The sequence below is a fragment of the Danio rerio genome, chromosome 11 (assembly GCF_052040795.2).
Source record: "Danio rerio strain M-AB ecotype USA chromosome 11, GRCz13ab, whole genome shotgun sequence".
NCBI classification, from domain to species: domain Eukaryota; kingdom Metazoa; phylum Chordata; class Actinopteri; order Cypriniformes; family Danionidae; genus Danio; species Danio rerio.
Window position 1 is genome coordinate 6,756,592 of NC_141031.1, and position 16,979 is coordinate 6,773,570.

Genomic DNA, 16,979 nt, shown 5'->3' on the forward strand with positions numbered 1-16,979 from the left:
ATTATTTAGCTTATTTAATAAGCCAATTTAGCTTATTCTTTTCACCTATAGCTTTTTCAATTTATTCTTTTCACCTATAGCTCATTCAATTTACCTATATCTTATTCAATTTATTCAATTCACCCATAGCTTATTTAAATATTCAATTCACCTACACCTTATTCAGTTCACCTATAGCTTATTAATTTTATTTAATTGACCTTTAATTTATTTAATTAACCTTTAGCTTATTCAGTTTATTTAATTCACTATAGCTTATTCATTTATTCAATTCACCTTTAGCTTACTTAATTTATTCAATTCACATATAGCCTTTTCAATTTATTCAATTCACCTATAGCTTAATAAATTAATTCAATTCACCTATAGCTTATTCAATGTATTAAATTCACATATTGCTTATTCAACTTATTCAATTCACTTATAGCTTATTAAATTAATTTAATTCACCTATAGCTTATTCAATTTATTTAATTAACATATAGCTTATTCAATTCACATGTAGCTTTTTAAATTCATTAAATTCCCATATAGCTTATTCAACTTATTCAATTCACTTATAGCTTATTCAATTCACCTATAGCACATGTCTTTGGACTGTGGGGGAAACTGGAGCACCTGGAGGAAACTCACGCCAACACCAGGAGATTAAACTCCACACAGAATTGCCCACTGACCCAGCCGGGGCTTAAACCAGCGACCTTCTTGCTGTGAGGCGACAGTGCTAACCACTAAGCCACTGTGCCACGCCCATACCAATTTCCCATTTCTTTTATTTTGTTTTAATAATGTTAACATCGGTTTCTGAATATGATATATAAATGTCATTATTTTTCAGGCAGGGAAAATAGTAGGTAAGAAATCCTTTCAAAACATTTGGTAAACAAATGAGAATAATCAGCTACCGTGGTGTAATTGAGAATATGAGGAAGAAAGAAAACCCAATTGTGACTTAGTTAAGAATCCAAATTAGTTCATGAAGTTTTCACACAGTCATAGTGCTGATTGATCTAATGAATGGGCTGGATTTTCTTGCCGGTAACATTTAATTAAGAGAATTACTGCTAATACTCTCAGGGCATGAAATATACAGCACACACACACAAGAGAGAAAGCACAAGAGAGAAAGAGAGAGAGAATCAGCATGTAAAGACAAAAAAAAAGACAATGTCAAAACGTCAATCTCAAAAAAACATTCACCGGCCACTTTATTAGGTACACCATTCTAGTATTAGGTTGGACCCCTTTTTGCCTTCAGAGCTTCCTCAATCTTTCGTGGCATAGATTCAACGAGGCACTGGAAATATTCCTCAGAGATTTTGCTCCATATTGACATGATAGCATCACGCAGTTGCTGCAGGTTTGTCAGCTGCACAATCATGATGCTAATCTCCAGTTCCACCATATCCCAAAGGTGCTCTATTGGATTGAGTTCTGGTGACTATGGAGGCCATTTGAGAACAGTGAACTCATTGTCATGTTCAATAAACCAGTCTGAGATGATTCATACTTTATAACATGGCGCATTATCCTGCTGGAAGTAGCCATCATAAGAAGGGTACAGTGTGGTCATAAAGGGATGGACATGGTCAGTGACAATACTCAGGTAGGCATGACATGATGCTCACTTGGTACTAATGGGCCCAAAGTGTGCCAAAAAAATATCCCCACACCATTACACCACCACAACCAGTCTGAACCGTTGATGAAAGGCAGGATGGAGCCATGCTTTCATGCTGTTGACATCGCATTCTGACCCTACCATCCGAATGTCACAGCAGAAATGGAGACTCATCACACCAGGCAACGTTTTTCCAATCTTCTATTGTCCAATTTTGGTGAGCCTGTGCTAATTGTGGCCTCATTTTCCTGTTGTTAGCTGACAGAAGTGTTACCCAGTGTGGTCTTTTGCTGCTGTAGCCCATCTGCTTCAAGGTTGGACGTGTTGTGCGTACTCTTCTGCATACCTTGGTTGTAATGAGTGATTATTTGAGTTACTGTTGCCTCTCTACCAGCTCAAACCAGGCCATTCTCCTCTGACCTCTGGCATCAAAAAGGCATTTGTGATCACAGAACTGCTGCTCACTGGATATTTTCTGTTTTTCTGACTATTCTCTGTAAACCTTAGAGATGGTTGTGCGTGAAAATTCAGGTAGATCTGAAATACTCAGACCAGCCCGTCTGGCATCAACAACCATCCCACGTTCAGAGTCACTTAAATCACCTTTCTTCCCCATTCTGATGCTCTGTTTAAACTGCAGCAGATCGTCTTGACCATGTCTACATGCCTAAATTTATGAGTTGCTGCCATGTGATTGGCTGATTAGAAATTTGCACTAACAAGCAGTTCGACAGGTGTATCTAATAAAGTGGCCGGAAACTCCTTAAACCTATTTTGTTTTGTTTGCAATCAGATGCTTTAAAGCTGCTAATACTCTGAAATGTTACTAGCCTTACAATCCAGTATAAGCAACTACAGATAATCAAGGCAAAACTACAAAAGAGAGCAGTGAGTGACAGTCGCACAACATGAATGAACAAAAGTGCAATCAGAGATAATTGCCGACATGTCGCAGATGCCTATGAAATATTTGGCATGCTAAATATCTGAACCTGTCAGCGATTCAAAATCACGCTGTGTGAATGAGCTTTGACTAATAACAATCATCAGGGATTACCAACAGCCAATGAGAGAGTGGGAAACAGGACAGTGCACATTTCAGGGAAGAGTTATGGAAAGGGTGCGAACCAGTGGCGTAGCGCAAAATGCGGAGGCCCCCCTGCAGGGATCGCTGACGCTGATGAAGGGGGGGGGAGGATACGTCATACGTCAATTTGCATATCACTGACGTCATCACGTTCTACCGTTTCTGTTTGTTTAACAGCCTATGGTTAATAAAGGGGATACGTCATACGTTCTACCGTTTCTGTTTGTTTAACAGCCTATTATGGAAGGCTGTTGGGGCCAAAACTTCTGCAACAAACGTGTTAACGCGTAAATGACGTGTTAACACGCAATTACGCGTTAACACGTTTGTTGCAGACGTTTTGGCCCCAACGGCCTTCCATAGCCTATGGTTAATAAAGGGGATACGTCATACGTCAATTTGCATATCACTGACGTCATTACATTCTACCGTTTCTGTTTGTTTAACAGCCTATGGTTAATAAAGGGGTATTTATAATTGCACTACACTTTATATAAGCATGTTTATTTAACTAAATTTATTACTGTTTAAATACAGTATGTCATTATAGATATGTAGTGAATGTGCAGTAATCTCTCATATGTAATAAACTCAGACAAGTTTAGAAACTGTCACTAATATCTGTGATTGTGAACAAGAAAAGAATAAACGGTCCAATTAAATTGTTAAAATAAAGGAGAAGTAGATGGGTTTGACTGTACAAGGGAAATACCTTCACACTGCCTGTGCTAAATCATTTGTCGTCGGTACGCAAAGGGGTGATCTGCTCTCTGGCTGCAGGTGGGAGAGACTGACTGGGCCGCCTGTCAGTGCTGTGAGGCGGGGGAGGGGCCGGCGGCATCACACGCAGCTCGTTGAGAAGAGTAGGGACGGTACAGTATGGACGAATTACAGTCTAAAAAAAATCTCTAAAAGTCGCTAGATTTGTCGCTAGGGGGCTCTGAAAAGTCGCTAAATCTAGTGACAAAGTTGGAAACATTGGCGGCAAGCAATCAGAATGAAGTAGTCCACTGCTTGAGAGGAGTTCAGAGTACACAGACCTGTGAACTTTGGCTCCGACCACAGTTGTTCCCAGGAGGTTGATTATTGCGGTTGCCGGATTTTCAATTATTGAAAATCGCGACGATGCAGGGCCCCCTAATCACGCGGGGGCCCCCCCGCGGTGCAGGCCCGTCCGCTACGCCACTGGTGCGAACTATCCACTTGTTAAGTTGTGACGTATGAAATACTTTTTCTGGGTCCAAGCCGCTACTCATTTGAATTATGGCCAATGTTTGTTTATGGCCACTTTTTAGTCATATCACACATTAAAGTGGATTTTATATTAAATCATGCTGTACACAACAGTCACTGGACTTGCTGCATCACAGACACCAATATTTTACAATTTATAAAAAATGAACTACTTTCTGTCAATCGAATATTAGGGATATACAGTTAAATTCAGAATTACTAGCCCCCTTTGAATTTTTCTTCCTTTTGAAATATTTTCCAAATAATGTCAACAGGGCAAGGACATTTTCACAGTATGTCTGAAAATATATTTTCTTCTGGAGAAAGTCAAAGCAAAGCAAACTCTGTCAGATTACTATGGTAAAACATACAGCACTACAACATACAAAAGAAAGAGATCGACTTAGAATGTCAATTACCTGTTTTATAATCTTTTGATCTGTAATGTGATTTTTTTGGAGAGTTTTTCCCCCCTAAAGACGTTTTATGTGGTCTCTGTCACCATCTTGTGGCGGAACGTCAACCCTCTTTGCTCTGCTCGATCAATCTCCAATATTAGAAATATTCAAAATAGCCTTATAAATAAACTACATAGTTACAATCTAAACGACTGCATTCATGCTTAAAATAGCCTCAGAAGTACATTATGTTGTCCAACAGCAGGAATATATGTCAAACTGTAGTGAGTTTCTTCATCTGCTGTCACTCTATGTAAGTGGAGTAATACACAAGGGTGAAGAGGCTGTACAAGTGCTGATATTGCAGATCATCTCACAGCTAAATCAGATTTGGCCAATCACATTCAAGAACCATATATATTTTAATAAATATATTATTAGATAATGCTTATACCTTTAGAGCAAACCTAATCCATATAAATACATGACAAATGTATAAAGAAGCAAAACTTTTATAAACCATATTAGCTTCAGTTTTAATCAATTTTATGTAAATAATTATATGCATAATAAATAAATAAAATATGCATTGAATCATGAATACTCTGAATAGAACAAACATGAGCAATATCACACGAGTAGCAGTGCGATATGGCTGTAAATCAGCACATGTGAGAGGCGTGAGTTGGTACGAGGCCGCAGGCCACCAGTGCTGATAGACTGTACAGCCATATCGCACTGCTACGAGTGTGATATTGCGTTTATACAAGAGGTCGACGGCATATATAAATACAAAAATCAAACAAGGAGAGGCTAAAAACCCTTTTTTATTAGGAACTACTTTCTTCCGCCATTCATTCACATCTGCAGTTGCCGTCAGTACAGCAGAAGCCGTTACTAATTCACCAACGTCACTTTAGAGGTAGTGTTTGAATGACTCTCTATAGCGTAACGTCTAAAGTGATGACAAAACAACAGATTTTGCTCACACTTTAAGATTATAAGGCTGAATGTGTCATGAAATGCCCTCCATCTACAGAGATATGTTCATACAGTGTTACAGTCTACAGTATTTTTCTGTTGCAATCGGGATATCACAATAATTAAGCCTGAAAAATGCAACTGTCACTGCTGAGAACCAGGATAGGATGCAGTGCATTTTGGGCAGCCGATTCGATCGGGTACTGTACCAAAGTTGGGGGTGTTAACAGACTGTACTAAAGAGGCGGGTTGGTGAAATTACAGGACTTAAAAGACGGGATAGTTGCGGGAGATTGGTCTGAAATACGGGATACTCCCATGAAAAATGGGAGTGTTGGCAGGTATTTTTACCAGTTTAATAATAATTTGATCTGCCGTAGTTAGAAATCAGACTATTATATATTATTATTATAATCTTCTAAGCGTAAGTGTAACTCTGCAGGGCCTACGCCACCCAACCCGCTCCGAGCGGGTATCGAACTGGCGACCTTCCGCATGGGAGTCGGTTGCTCTACCAAGGAGGCTAAAGACCATGACCTATATCCTCTAGCGTCTGTCACTAGAGCACCTTTTAGAGGTCAGAGGAGTGAGGTTTACCTGCACAGCAATTACTTGCTGGCCTCCGTTACATAAGGGTTTATTATGCAGTTCTGTCGCCATCTTTTAGATAGAAAACGTCAACCGTCTTTGGTCTACATTATGGCAGGCTAATGGCTGCCGACAAGCTCTCTCAGAAATTGTAAATATTTTAAAATAGGCACAATTCTTATAAACAAACTGCATAGTTGCAATCTAAACAACTACATTCTCGACTTAAAAGCCAGTTTAAAGTTACAGGCAAAATATCTCACAGCTGTCAGCCAATCAGATTCAAGAACCAGACAGAACTGTTGTATAAATATACATAAAGGCGTCAATACAGTGTTGTTTTTTAAATGACACTTCTCCTTCACTTACAACCAACATGATTGAATTTTTTTTTCATAAAATATACATATTTTAACATATCAACTGATTTTAAGAGAGATAGCGCAACGTCATTTTGAGCAATAGCAATCATAGTGCTGTTGCAAAAAAACATTCATTCATTCATTTTCTTGTCGGCCTAGTCCCTTTACTAATCTGGGGTCACCACAGTGAAATGAACCGTCAACTTATCCAGCACATTTTTACACAGCGGATGCCCTTCCAGCTGCAACCAGTCTCTGGAAAACACACACACACATTCAAACACACACTCCGGACAATTTAGCCTACCCAATGCACCTGTACCGCATGTCTTTGGACTGTGGGGGAAACCGAAGCACCCGGAGGAAAAACACACGAACGCAGGGAGAACATGCAAACTCCACATAGATACGCCAACTGAGCCGAGGATCGAACCAGCAACCTTCTTGCTGTGAGGCGACAACACTACCCACTGTGTCGCCATTGCGAAAAATAAATAGCACAAAAAAGTGAGCAGTGTAATTAATTTGTGTTTACACATTTAGCACGTTAATCAACTTAAGCATCCCATTATGTTGTGCATTTTGTGATAAAAGGAGCAGGGTTGTATGTGGGGCCAAATAACTAATACTAGCGCTCGATATAAACAGCTATTGATCATACATTCATTCTGCATTACAAATAATAGCCATCAGAGAACAGAGAAATTGGACTGACGGTGGGATAACAAGACTATTCATCCTGCTTTGGCTGTGATAACTCAGTATTATTAATCAGATGACCCAGGACCATTCATCACAGTGGCAAACTCCTGATATTACGGTGTCTGTTCGAGAGCTTCCCTGTAGTTAAAGACTGAGTCATTGTAGCGATCACAGATTCACAGCTTATATGAAGCAATTAACACGCAAAGCCCACAGTTTTGTCAGTCGACGTCCTACGGTGTCCGCTCTTCATATTAGTCACCGCTGCAGATCCTGATGGTTTGTAACAAGTGACAGATTCAAGGGGGAAAAAAAAGCTTGACTGGAGCACTATATAAGAGACTGTTGGGTCGATATGAGAGCCTGCTTGTGTTCTTCACAGACGACCGATCAATGACACCTTGATTCTTGTAAATAGGACGATTCTGGTGTCATCTCTAAAAGAAGACTTTAGGTGATGTGTTGTCTCACAGTCTCATATTGTATGACTTGATTGAGGTTTTAGGACAGAGGTCACCAAGATTGTAGCTCTAACCCTAATCAAACACACCTAAACAAGCTAATCAAGGTCTTACTAGGCATACTTGAAAAATCCAGGCAGGTGTGTTGGAGGCAAGTTGGAGTTAAACCCTGCATGGACACCGGCCCTCCAGGACCGAGATTGGTGACCCATGCTTTAGGAGTTAGTGAAATTCATTCATTCATTTTCTTTTCGGCTTAGTCCCTTTATTAATCTGGGGTCGCCACAGTGGAAGGAACCACCAATTTATCCAACTTATGTTTTACGCAGCTGCAGCTCATAACTCGGAAAATTAGTGAAATAGTAAATGTTAATTAACTTTACACGACATTCAAAAAGTGACTTTTGCTGCTTGTTCAGACTACTCATTTATTATGAGTTGAATTACAGGGCTCGACATTGTGACCATTTTGGTCGCATATGTGCGTGAAATTTTATCTATGCGACCTCAAAATACATTTGACAGCATTTGTGCGAGAGCAGAAATTTTTTTTTTACAGCAAAATGTTCATGGGATGAGCGGATTTAGGAGACATTCAGGCAGAATGCATCTTTGCACTTGAAACCAAAGTCCTTTTAAGGCAAGTCATTTCACTCGGCAGCCATCTTACTGTTTGTATGCCCGGGCATTCTGTTTGAATGGGAAAACATCAAATTCTCCAAAACTACATGTCAAGCTCATGATTTCCTTTAATATTATGAATAACCTATAAAATTAAACAACAACATTGTCTTTAGTTTCATTTTGTGAATGTTTATGTCACACAAAATCTACAGAAACTCACGTCTGGTCCGATCCCTTCCCCCAGAGAATTGTCATTCTATAGCGATTGCTAATTGGCTTCTGTCCTAGAAGGCGGGCTTTATTCGCTATAGCGATCGCTGATTGGCTACTGTACTAGAAAGCAGGGAAGTTACAGTTACACTTTTCCCCATTCAAAAGTATATGATTGACATGTCTTGTGTATTCTATAGTCTTTGTTGAAACGAAAAAAGAGCAGTGGTTCTCAAACTGTGATACGTGTACCATTAGTGGTACTTGAGCTTACTTCTAGTGGTACGTGAAGGAATCCCTGAGTAATGAAAGAAAAAAAATTATAAAAATTTAATCATGATAACACCAATGTGATCATTATTGGCTGTTCTCTAAAGCCTACGATCAAAGCGTTGTGCTTAGAATGTTTACTTTAGTGTATTGCATCATCCTCTGCTAAAAGTCAATTCAATTGGCGCAGAACTAGAGAAAGAGGTGCTTGGTGCTTGCAGAGCAGATACTGTATGAGCTAGAGCAGAGGTCCCCAGCCCTCGGCCCACAGACCGGCACTGATCAATTGGTACCCGGCCGCACAAAAAATGATTAATTATTTGAGTTTTATTTATAATCTGAGTCTGAACGATCATTTATTTTGAAAAATCTTTTATTTTGAAAAATGACCGTATTCTTTTGTTACATCTCGGTGTCATCGAGTGCCAAAATTTAACCCACAGGCTAGCAAAATGAGTAAGAACTGCAGCTCGACCCGCTTGCTTATTCCAGGCGTCCTCAGTTGAAAGCATCTTAACTTTTCAGAATGTCGCACTGCGAGTCATGTGATAAGAACGACTGATCAGCTTCATATTTTGTTGAATGAATATGACTCTGCCTCGTTTTCGAACTGTGCAGTGCTGTAGCAGCTTAAATTGGCCAACTACGCTACTTTATTTTAACACTGGTCATTATGGTGGAACTTGGAAAGACAATTTTTTTCTGAGGTGGTACTTGATGAAAAAGTTTGAGAACCACTAGCATAGAACACAGAATCACCAAAAGGCAACACTCTAGTGTGATTTGGGAAACAGCCACTAGATGGTGCGGCGGCCATTTTGGAGTAAAAATTCCAATAGAACAACAGCATATTATTAGTCTGTAAAATAAACTATTAAAAGTGCTGATGATTGTGATAGTAAGTGTTGTATTATCATCTTTCAGCTTTAATGCACTTTTTAAATAAATAAATAAAACAAAAAGCAGCTGCTTGCCATCGCAACAGCAATAAGATCCAATAGACAGCCGATCGCTTTCACTCCAAAATGGCGGGATCCGGGGCTTTTGCTGGGCGCTTCTGTTGCAATGAAATGTTCTATTGATTGTCGCCTCTTGGTCATTCTAAGCTCTTTGTGTGACAGAGCTGAACATGACTCAGAACATGTAAACAACTGCATAGCAGCATCCTAGCAACCACCCACAACCCTAAAACTGGTGTTAAGCACAGCCAAGAAAGGTGCTGTTTAGTATACTTTTGATATAAATAAGTGCTTGCTCTTTTTTTTTTATTGACAGTTTTCTCATGGACAATTAAAAGTATCATCAAGATGTGGTTCTGAAGTGATCACAGTGAGCTGCAGATATGGAAAACATGGTATGTGTTATTTCTTATTCTACATAGGCTATTCCATAAAACATGATATTAGTGATTACTAAATTGGTTTAAGATCTTGGGAATCAATTGGACTATGGTTTATAGCTTACACAAATGACACAATATGTTAGCCTGCCACTAATTCATTTTAGAGACATGTTGTCAAAATGCTGATTCATGCAAACAATATGTAATTTCATGGTAACGTGTAGTTAAGTTATTGTAGTAAAAAAAAATGTAGTAAAGTTGTAGTAAGCATATTAAAATGCTAAATTGCTATAAAAATGCTACATTACCACATGGTAGAATGTTGTGCACTACATCCGTGCTAGCATGTTAACAACATTTTATTTCATGCTAACATTGTGTTCACACATGTTAGCCATATTAAATATCTTAAAGTACATTTTAGAAAGCAACATGCTAAAACGTGTTAGCTATATTTAAATATCTTAGATACCTTAAATATCTTAAAATACATTCTGAAACATTCTAGAAACATGCTAGCAACATGCTCAAACATGTTAGCCATCCTTATTAATACATACTAACACTGTGTTCACATGAGTATGCCATATTTAAATATCTTAAAGTACATTTTAGAAACATGCTAAAACATGTTAGCCATACTTAAATATCTTCATGATAAAACATATTAGCCAAGTTAATTGTTACTACCACTCCACATGTGTTAGCCATGCTTAAATATCTTAAAGTACATTTTATAAACATGTTAGCAACATTTAAAAAATAGTTAGGCATAATTAAAAATCTTAAATATCTTAAAATACATTCTAAGGCATTCTAGCAACATGCTAAAACATGTTAGCCATACTTAAAAATTCTAAATACCTTAAACATCTTAAAGTACAATTTGGAACATTCAAGAATCATGCAACTAGCAACATGCTAAAATATGTTATCCATCTTAATTCACACTAACACTGCATTCACATGTGTTAGCCATACTTAAATATCTTAAAGTGCATTTTATAAACATGGTAGCAACATGCTAGAACATGTTAGCCATACTTAAATACCTTAATTATTTAAAGTACATTCTAAAACATCCTAGAAACATGCTACCATCATGCTAAAACATGTTAACCATAATTAAATATCTTAAATATTTTAAAGTACATTCTGAAACATCGTAGAAACAAGCTAGCAACATGCTAAAACATGTTAGCCATATTAATTCATATTAACACTGTGTTTACAAGTGTTATACTTGCATATCTTAAAATACATTTAAAATACATATATTAAAAAACATTTTAGAGACACGCTAGCAACATGCTAAAGCATGTTACCCATACTTAAATATCTTAAATATCCTAAAGAACATTCTGGAACATTCTAGAATCATGCTAGCAGCATGCTAAAACATGCTATCTATGTTAATTCATACTAACACTGCATAAACATGTGTTAGCCATACTTAAATATCTTAAAATGCATGTTATAAACATGCTAGCAACATGCTAAAAAATGTTAGTCTTACTGAAATATCTTAAAGTACACATTGAAACATTTTAATAACATGCTAGCAACATGCTAAAACATGTTAGCGATGTTAATTCATACTAACATTACATTTGTTACATCATCTGTTTGCCATACCTAAATATCTTAAGTACATTTAAGAAACATGCTAGCAACTTGGTTAAACATGTTAGACATACTTAAATATTTTAAATATCAGAAAGTACATTCTAGAAACATGCTAAAACCTGTTAGCCGTGTTTAAAATGTGCTACAAACATGCTAACAACATGCTAATTTATGATAGCAACATAATAAAAGTGCTAGAAACATGGAAATTTATGTTAGTTGGTGAAAATATGGTTTATGTTTGTTTCCTAATGTCCCTAATACATAGTAAATATACGTAATAAACATGAGAATCCCAGTTTGCTTAATTGACAAGTTGCTTTTTATTTTCACAGAGACAAAGGGACTCACTTATATCCAGCCCACTGGAGCTTCAGTCCAAAACCAGCAGTGCCATTCGCCGCAGGTTCTCCGGGCCTCTCCTGCTTCCCCCTTTGGCCCGCAGACACTCTGCCCTGGATGGCAAGAAGTTAAAGGACCTAGAAGCTCTTTACAAATCAGCCCTGGCCCGCGCAGACACACAAAAAGAAACAGAGTGAGTCATCCTGCACACCACACCATTCTCTGTTGAATTGATTTAGACGGCTGATAAAAGTGCACAAAGTCCTGTCTGATGTAGTCTTCAATAGACTGCTGCTGATTGAAGCGCCATGCTCAGATTGTTCCTATTTGGAGAGGTTTCCAAAATGGGCACTGCGTGTGTTACTGACACTCCTGGCGAAATGCGACCCAGTTCAATCAGCAACCCAGCAACCACATAAAGTGCGTTTTCGTTGTCTTCAAAAAGGGACAGAGATCTTATCTGACAGGTCATAAAGATGATACCTGGATGAATTGTTGTTGTCGTTGTTTTCAGATTGAGAGTGTTACTTTAAATACTTTCTTCTCCATGTAATGAATTTTAATCACTTGACAGTTAAAATGACCTGGCAAAGCTTTTGAAAGAAAGGTCATGGAGATTTGAGCAGAGGGTGGGAACAACTCCCGGGTGCTTCAGTGGTGTTTACTTCTCTGGTAAAAGGGCACAATGACTCGGAATGAGATCATATAAATGCAGAGGCAGCACTTTAAACCAATTCAGCCTGCCATTATGAATACACTAACATGTTATATTTAACTTTTCTCCTCAGCCTAATGACAAAGGAGGTGACATTTTTTTTAAATGTGTTCTGATTTTATTTACTTATATATTTTATTTATTTATTTACAGCTTGTGAGATATATCGGTTTCTGCAGTAAATAAATGTCAGATCCGTTTATAAGGTGGCCAGGCTTGTTTTTTAGAACATAGCAGCTGGATAGTTACTGGAAAGTGTTTTACTAGCTCTAACCAGATTGATCATGGTCTATCAGGTTGATCGCAGCTGGTACGGCCAGCTGGTAGTCCATTTTCTAAATCAGATTGAAGCAGCTAATGACCAGAAATGACCAGCATGGTCCGGCTAAAAGCTATGTATAAACACCTATAGGCTACCATGCAGTAAATGAGACCCCGATAAGTAAATACAATCACAATATTGGTATACTTACAGCTAATGGCTTCCCCGGTTTTGTTTGGTCTCTGTGTTATTCATAAAACATCTCATGTTTAATCACTTACTTGAATCTGCATTATTAAATATAAATCTTCAGTACATTTCAATTTAATTTTACTTCTGTACCTTGGACTGGAAATATGACCAATGGTAATTAATTGGACTATGAATTATACTTCACGCACTACACTACACTGTGTACATGTTTGAAACATGTAGTCACAATGCAAACAGAGTGTAATTTCATGGTAAAATGTAATCATGTCAGAGTTTTTAATCATGTTACAAGCATACTAAAAATCCTAAATTGATACAAAAATGCTACATTGCTAAACTGTAGAATGTTGCTACATTGCAACATATTCATGTGAACACATTGTTAAAGATGCTATGAGCATGTTAGCAACATGTTATTAATTCAAACACTGTGTTCAAATGTGTTAGCCATAACTAAATATCTAAATAAATAAAGTTGTCAAAATTAGATAGTGGAGTGAAGTACTGATACCAAAAAAATCTACTTAAATACAGTAACGAAGTATTGCATTCACACCTGTTATCCATACTTATGGCCATATCTTAAAGTACATTTTATAAACATGCTAGCAACATGCTAAAACATGATAGCCATACTTAAATATCTTAAAGTGCATTCAGAGACATTCTAGAAACATGCTAACAACATGCTAAAACATGTTAGCCGTGTTAATTCACACTAACACTGTGTTCACATGTGTTGGCCATACTTAAATTTTTTAAAGTACATTATAGAAAAATTCTAGCAACATGCTAAAACATGTTAGCCATACTTAAATATCTTGAAGTACATTTGGAGACATTCTAGAAACATGTTAGCAACATACTAAAACATGTTAGCCAAACTTAAAGATCTTAATTATTAAAGTACATTTTGAAACGTTCTAGAAACATGTTAGCAACATGCTAAAACATGTTGGCCATGTTAATTCTCACTGACTGCTTTCACATCTGTCAGCCATACTGAAATATCTTAAAGTATATTTTAGAAATATGTTACCAACATGTTAAAACGTGTAAGCCATACTTAAAGATCTTAACTACCTTAAAGTAGATTCTGAAACATTCTAGAAACATGTTAGCAACAAGCTAAAACATGTTGGCCATGTAAATTCAGACTAACACTGCGGTCGCATATGTTAGCCATACTTAAATATATCATACTTTATATAATAAATATAAAGGATATTTTAGAAACATGCTAGCAACATGCTAAAACATGTTAGCCATACTTAAATATCTTAAATACCTTAAAGTACATTCTGAAACATTCTAGAAACATCCTAGCAACATGCTAAAATAATAATAATAATAATAATAATAATGCTAAAACATGTCAGGGTTTTTTTTACAATAAGGGTACATGATTATTGACATACTAATATCTGAATTTTCCCAGTATTGGTTTTCCACTGGAAGGTCATCTGTTCCGTAAAACACATGCTGGAATAGTTGGCGGTTCATTACGCTGTGGCATCCCCTGATAAATAAGGGACTATGCTGAAGGAAAATTAATGCTTGAATGAATGAATGAATGAATGAATAAATGAATGAATGAATGAATGAATGAATGAATGAATAGTAAGTTTAGCATGGCGTAATGTTACAATAAATAAATTGAATTAGGAATAAGGACTAACATTAGCTATGAGTGGAATCATAATGATTCAAGTGTTGATTGCAGCCACCTTAACTGCATGTTAGCACATGTTCATTATCTTACATGTTAATTAGCAAGAAATGATCATCTTCATTAAGTGGACTCTTAAAGAATAATGAAGAATTACAAACATTGCTTAGAACTAAATTATCTTGATCTGCATTCATCTTTTTTTGTTTTAATTTTTTAATATGTTTTACATATTTTAACACATATTAATGTTGCGTTAAAATATAATATTTCTTTCTTTCGTTCTTTCTTTCTTTTTTTCTTGTATGCACTGTTATTGATTGATTTTTTGTATTGGATGTTTTAAACAATTTACTTTTACTTTACAATTCGTAATACATCTATTACATCTTTGTTAAAAGTTTTTTTTTAAGTAAATAATGTTAGTTCATGTTAACTCACAGTTCATTTACACGCACAACTTTTTAACAGTTTCAATAAGACATTAGTAAATGCTTTACCATCATTAAAAAAATACATTCCAAGATTATTCGTACTTAGTTAATGTTATTAAATACATTAACTTATAGAGCATTATTCTGCAGAGTAACACCACTCAGTTTGGGTGTGTGTGTGTGTGTGTGTGTGTGTGTGTGTGTGTGTGTGTGTGTTTGTGTGTGTGTGTGTGTGTGTGTGTCTGTGTGTGAAGCACCTGGTGATGTAATGCACGCTGGGCGTCTCTATATTGCATTGCTCTGCTTTTATCTCCGCCTCAGCGCGCGCTCCCTCTCACTCACTCCATCCGGACACACGCTGCATATGTGCCGCGACGCAGGACATTTCGCCTTTTGTGCAGTGCTGAGAGACGACCATATGTCTCAGACGGTGTTTGAATTTACTCCTTCTCCATTGGCACCGCCTTTATTGCCGCTGAACGATGAGGAGAGTGACTGAGCGAGTGTAACTTCTGCAAACACTGTTCAGCGCGCTTAATTATTTACCGTATAAATACTTGCGCGTCTTACTCGAGGGTGTCTTGGCTTCAGCACTGGCTGCTTGGACAGCTCTTTTGACACTGAGGAACTTCCGACTATTAAATCTTAAACCAGCTCAACTTCTGCAGTGATGGAGTGCTCGGCGCTGAGCAGGGAAGGTGCTGGTCTGGCAAAACCGCCGAAGCATCTTTGGAGGCAGCCGCGAACCCACATCCGAATCAAGCAGCGGTACCACTCCGACACCGAACGGTACCTGTGCTGTAACAAAGCGACAGAGAAGAACCGTCCAGGTCTGAAAAAGCCACGAATGTCCTGGCCGTCTTCTTTTCATAAACGGTAAATCCTACTTTTAAATGGATGTTTGATGCTATTGACGAGAATTTCCACGTGGGAAATAACAACTTCCCTATACACTGTGAAAAATGCTAGGTTCCACACAATCGATTTGTGCTTGGACAACGAAGGAACTAAGTCAACTTATTTGTTTTCATACATTTAAGTTGATTTAATATAAAACAATCAAGTTTTCCCCTCAGCTCATTTTAAAAAGGTAGTTTCAACAAACAGCAAATGTCATGTTATAAGTGTTCACTGAAAAAAAAGATGTCTGCAAAATTGTTGCAAACAATTTATGTTTTTAATTTAAACACACAAATTAAATTTAGTAATGTTTAACTTAATTAGTTTTTTTTTTAATTCAACCCAGATATATTGTTTACACAGCTCCTTAACTTTTAGTAAATCCAAGGAATCATCTCTGAATCAATTTTTAGTGTTGCTGTTCCATTTCCAAAACAATGATACTTTGTGAATTTAACATTTCTTTTTTTTTTTAATTATGTTAAAATTAAATTATGTATTTAAATTACGTATTTCAATTGTGCTGAAACAACACAATTCTTAAGGGGGCCTTAGGGCAACTACATTGTTTTATGTTCAGTTTACTTAAATTTGTTAAAGTCAACTCAATTACTTTATGTTGTACAAACACAAATCAATTGTGTATAGAAACCTGCATTTTTTCCCAGTGTATTCTACCTGATACTGATCTATTTTTCACGTTTTTTTTTTTTATGTGTGTAAGAAAGTGTAAGTGTGTGTCTAATTAACTTTTTCATTAGAAAACCGAAACTCCAGTGTCATGTTTGGACAGGAAGCAGATTAAATTAACTAATTTATTCATTTAGAAAAGAAAAAAAAAACTATTACTTTATATTACTATATTCTTTATATTACTACTTTTTAAAAAATCTCTGATCATCCATCTTTGTTTGGATTTATTAATATACAAACAGACAG

General features: G+C 36.8%; 2 protein-coding genes across 5 annotated transcripts in view; both read left to right on the forward strand.

Moving 5' to 3' along the window:
• Positions 1 to 16,979, forward strand: part of ranbp3a (RAN binding protein 3a) — a 1,280,039-nt gene that overhangs the window by 740,990 nt on the left and 522,070 nt on the right. The gene's annotated exons all lie outside the window — the stretch shown is intronic.
• pde4cb (phosphodiesterase 4C, cAMP-specific b) overlaps positions 1 to 16,979 on the forward strand; it is a 162,140-nt gene that overhangs the window by 9,142 nt on the left and 136,019 nt on the right. For 2 of the 3 annotated variants that reach the window (XM_087273147.1, XM_087273146.1), the window contains exons 2-3: positions 9,813 to 9,891; positions 11,841 to 12,040. In XM_087273147.1, coding sequence (XP_087129273.1) covers positions 9,880 to 9,891; positions 11,841 to 12,040 — 212 coding nt within the window. In that variant the 5' untranslated portion in view covers positions 9,813 to 9,879. Of the gene's footprint in view, positions 1 to 9,812; positions 9,892 to 11,840; positions 12,041 to 15,476; positions 16,017 to 16,979 lie in introns of those variants that run through there. The other variant, XM_087273148.1, reaches the window with a different exon arrangement.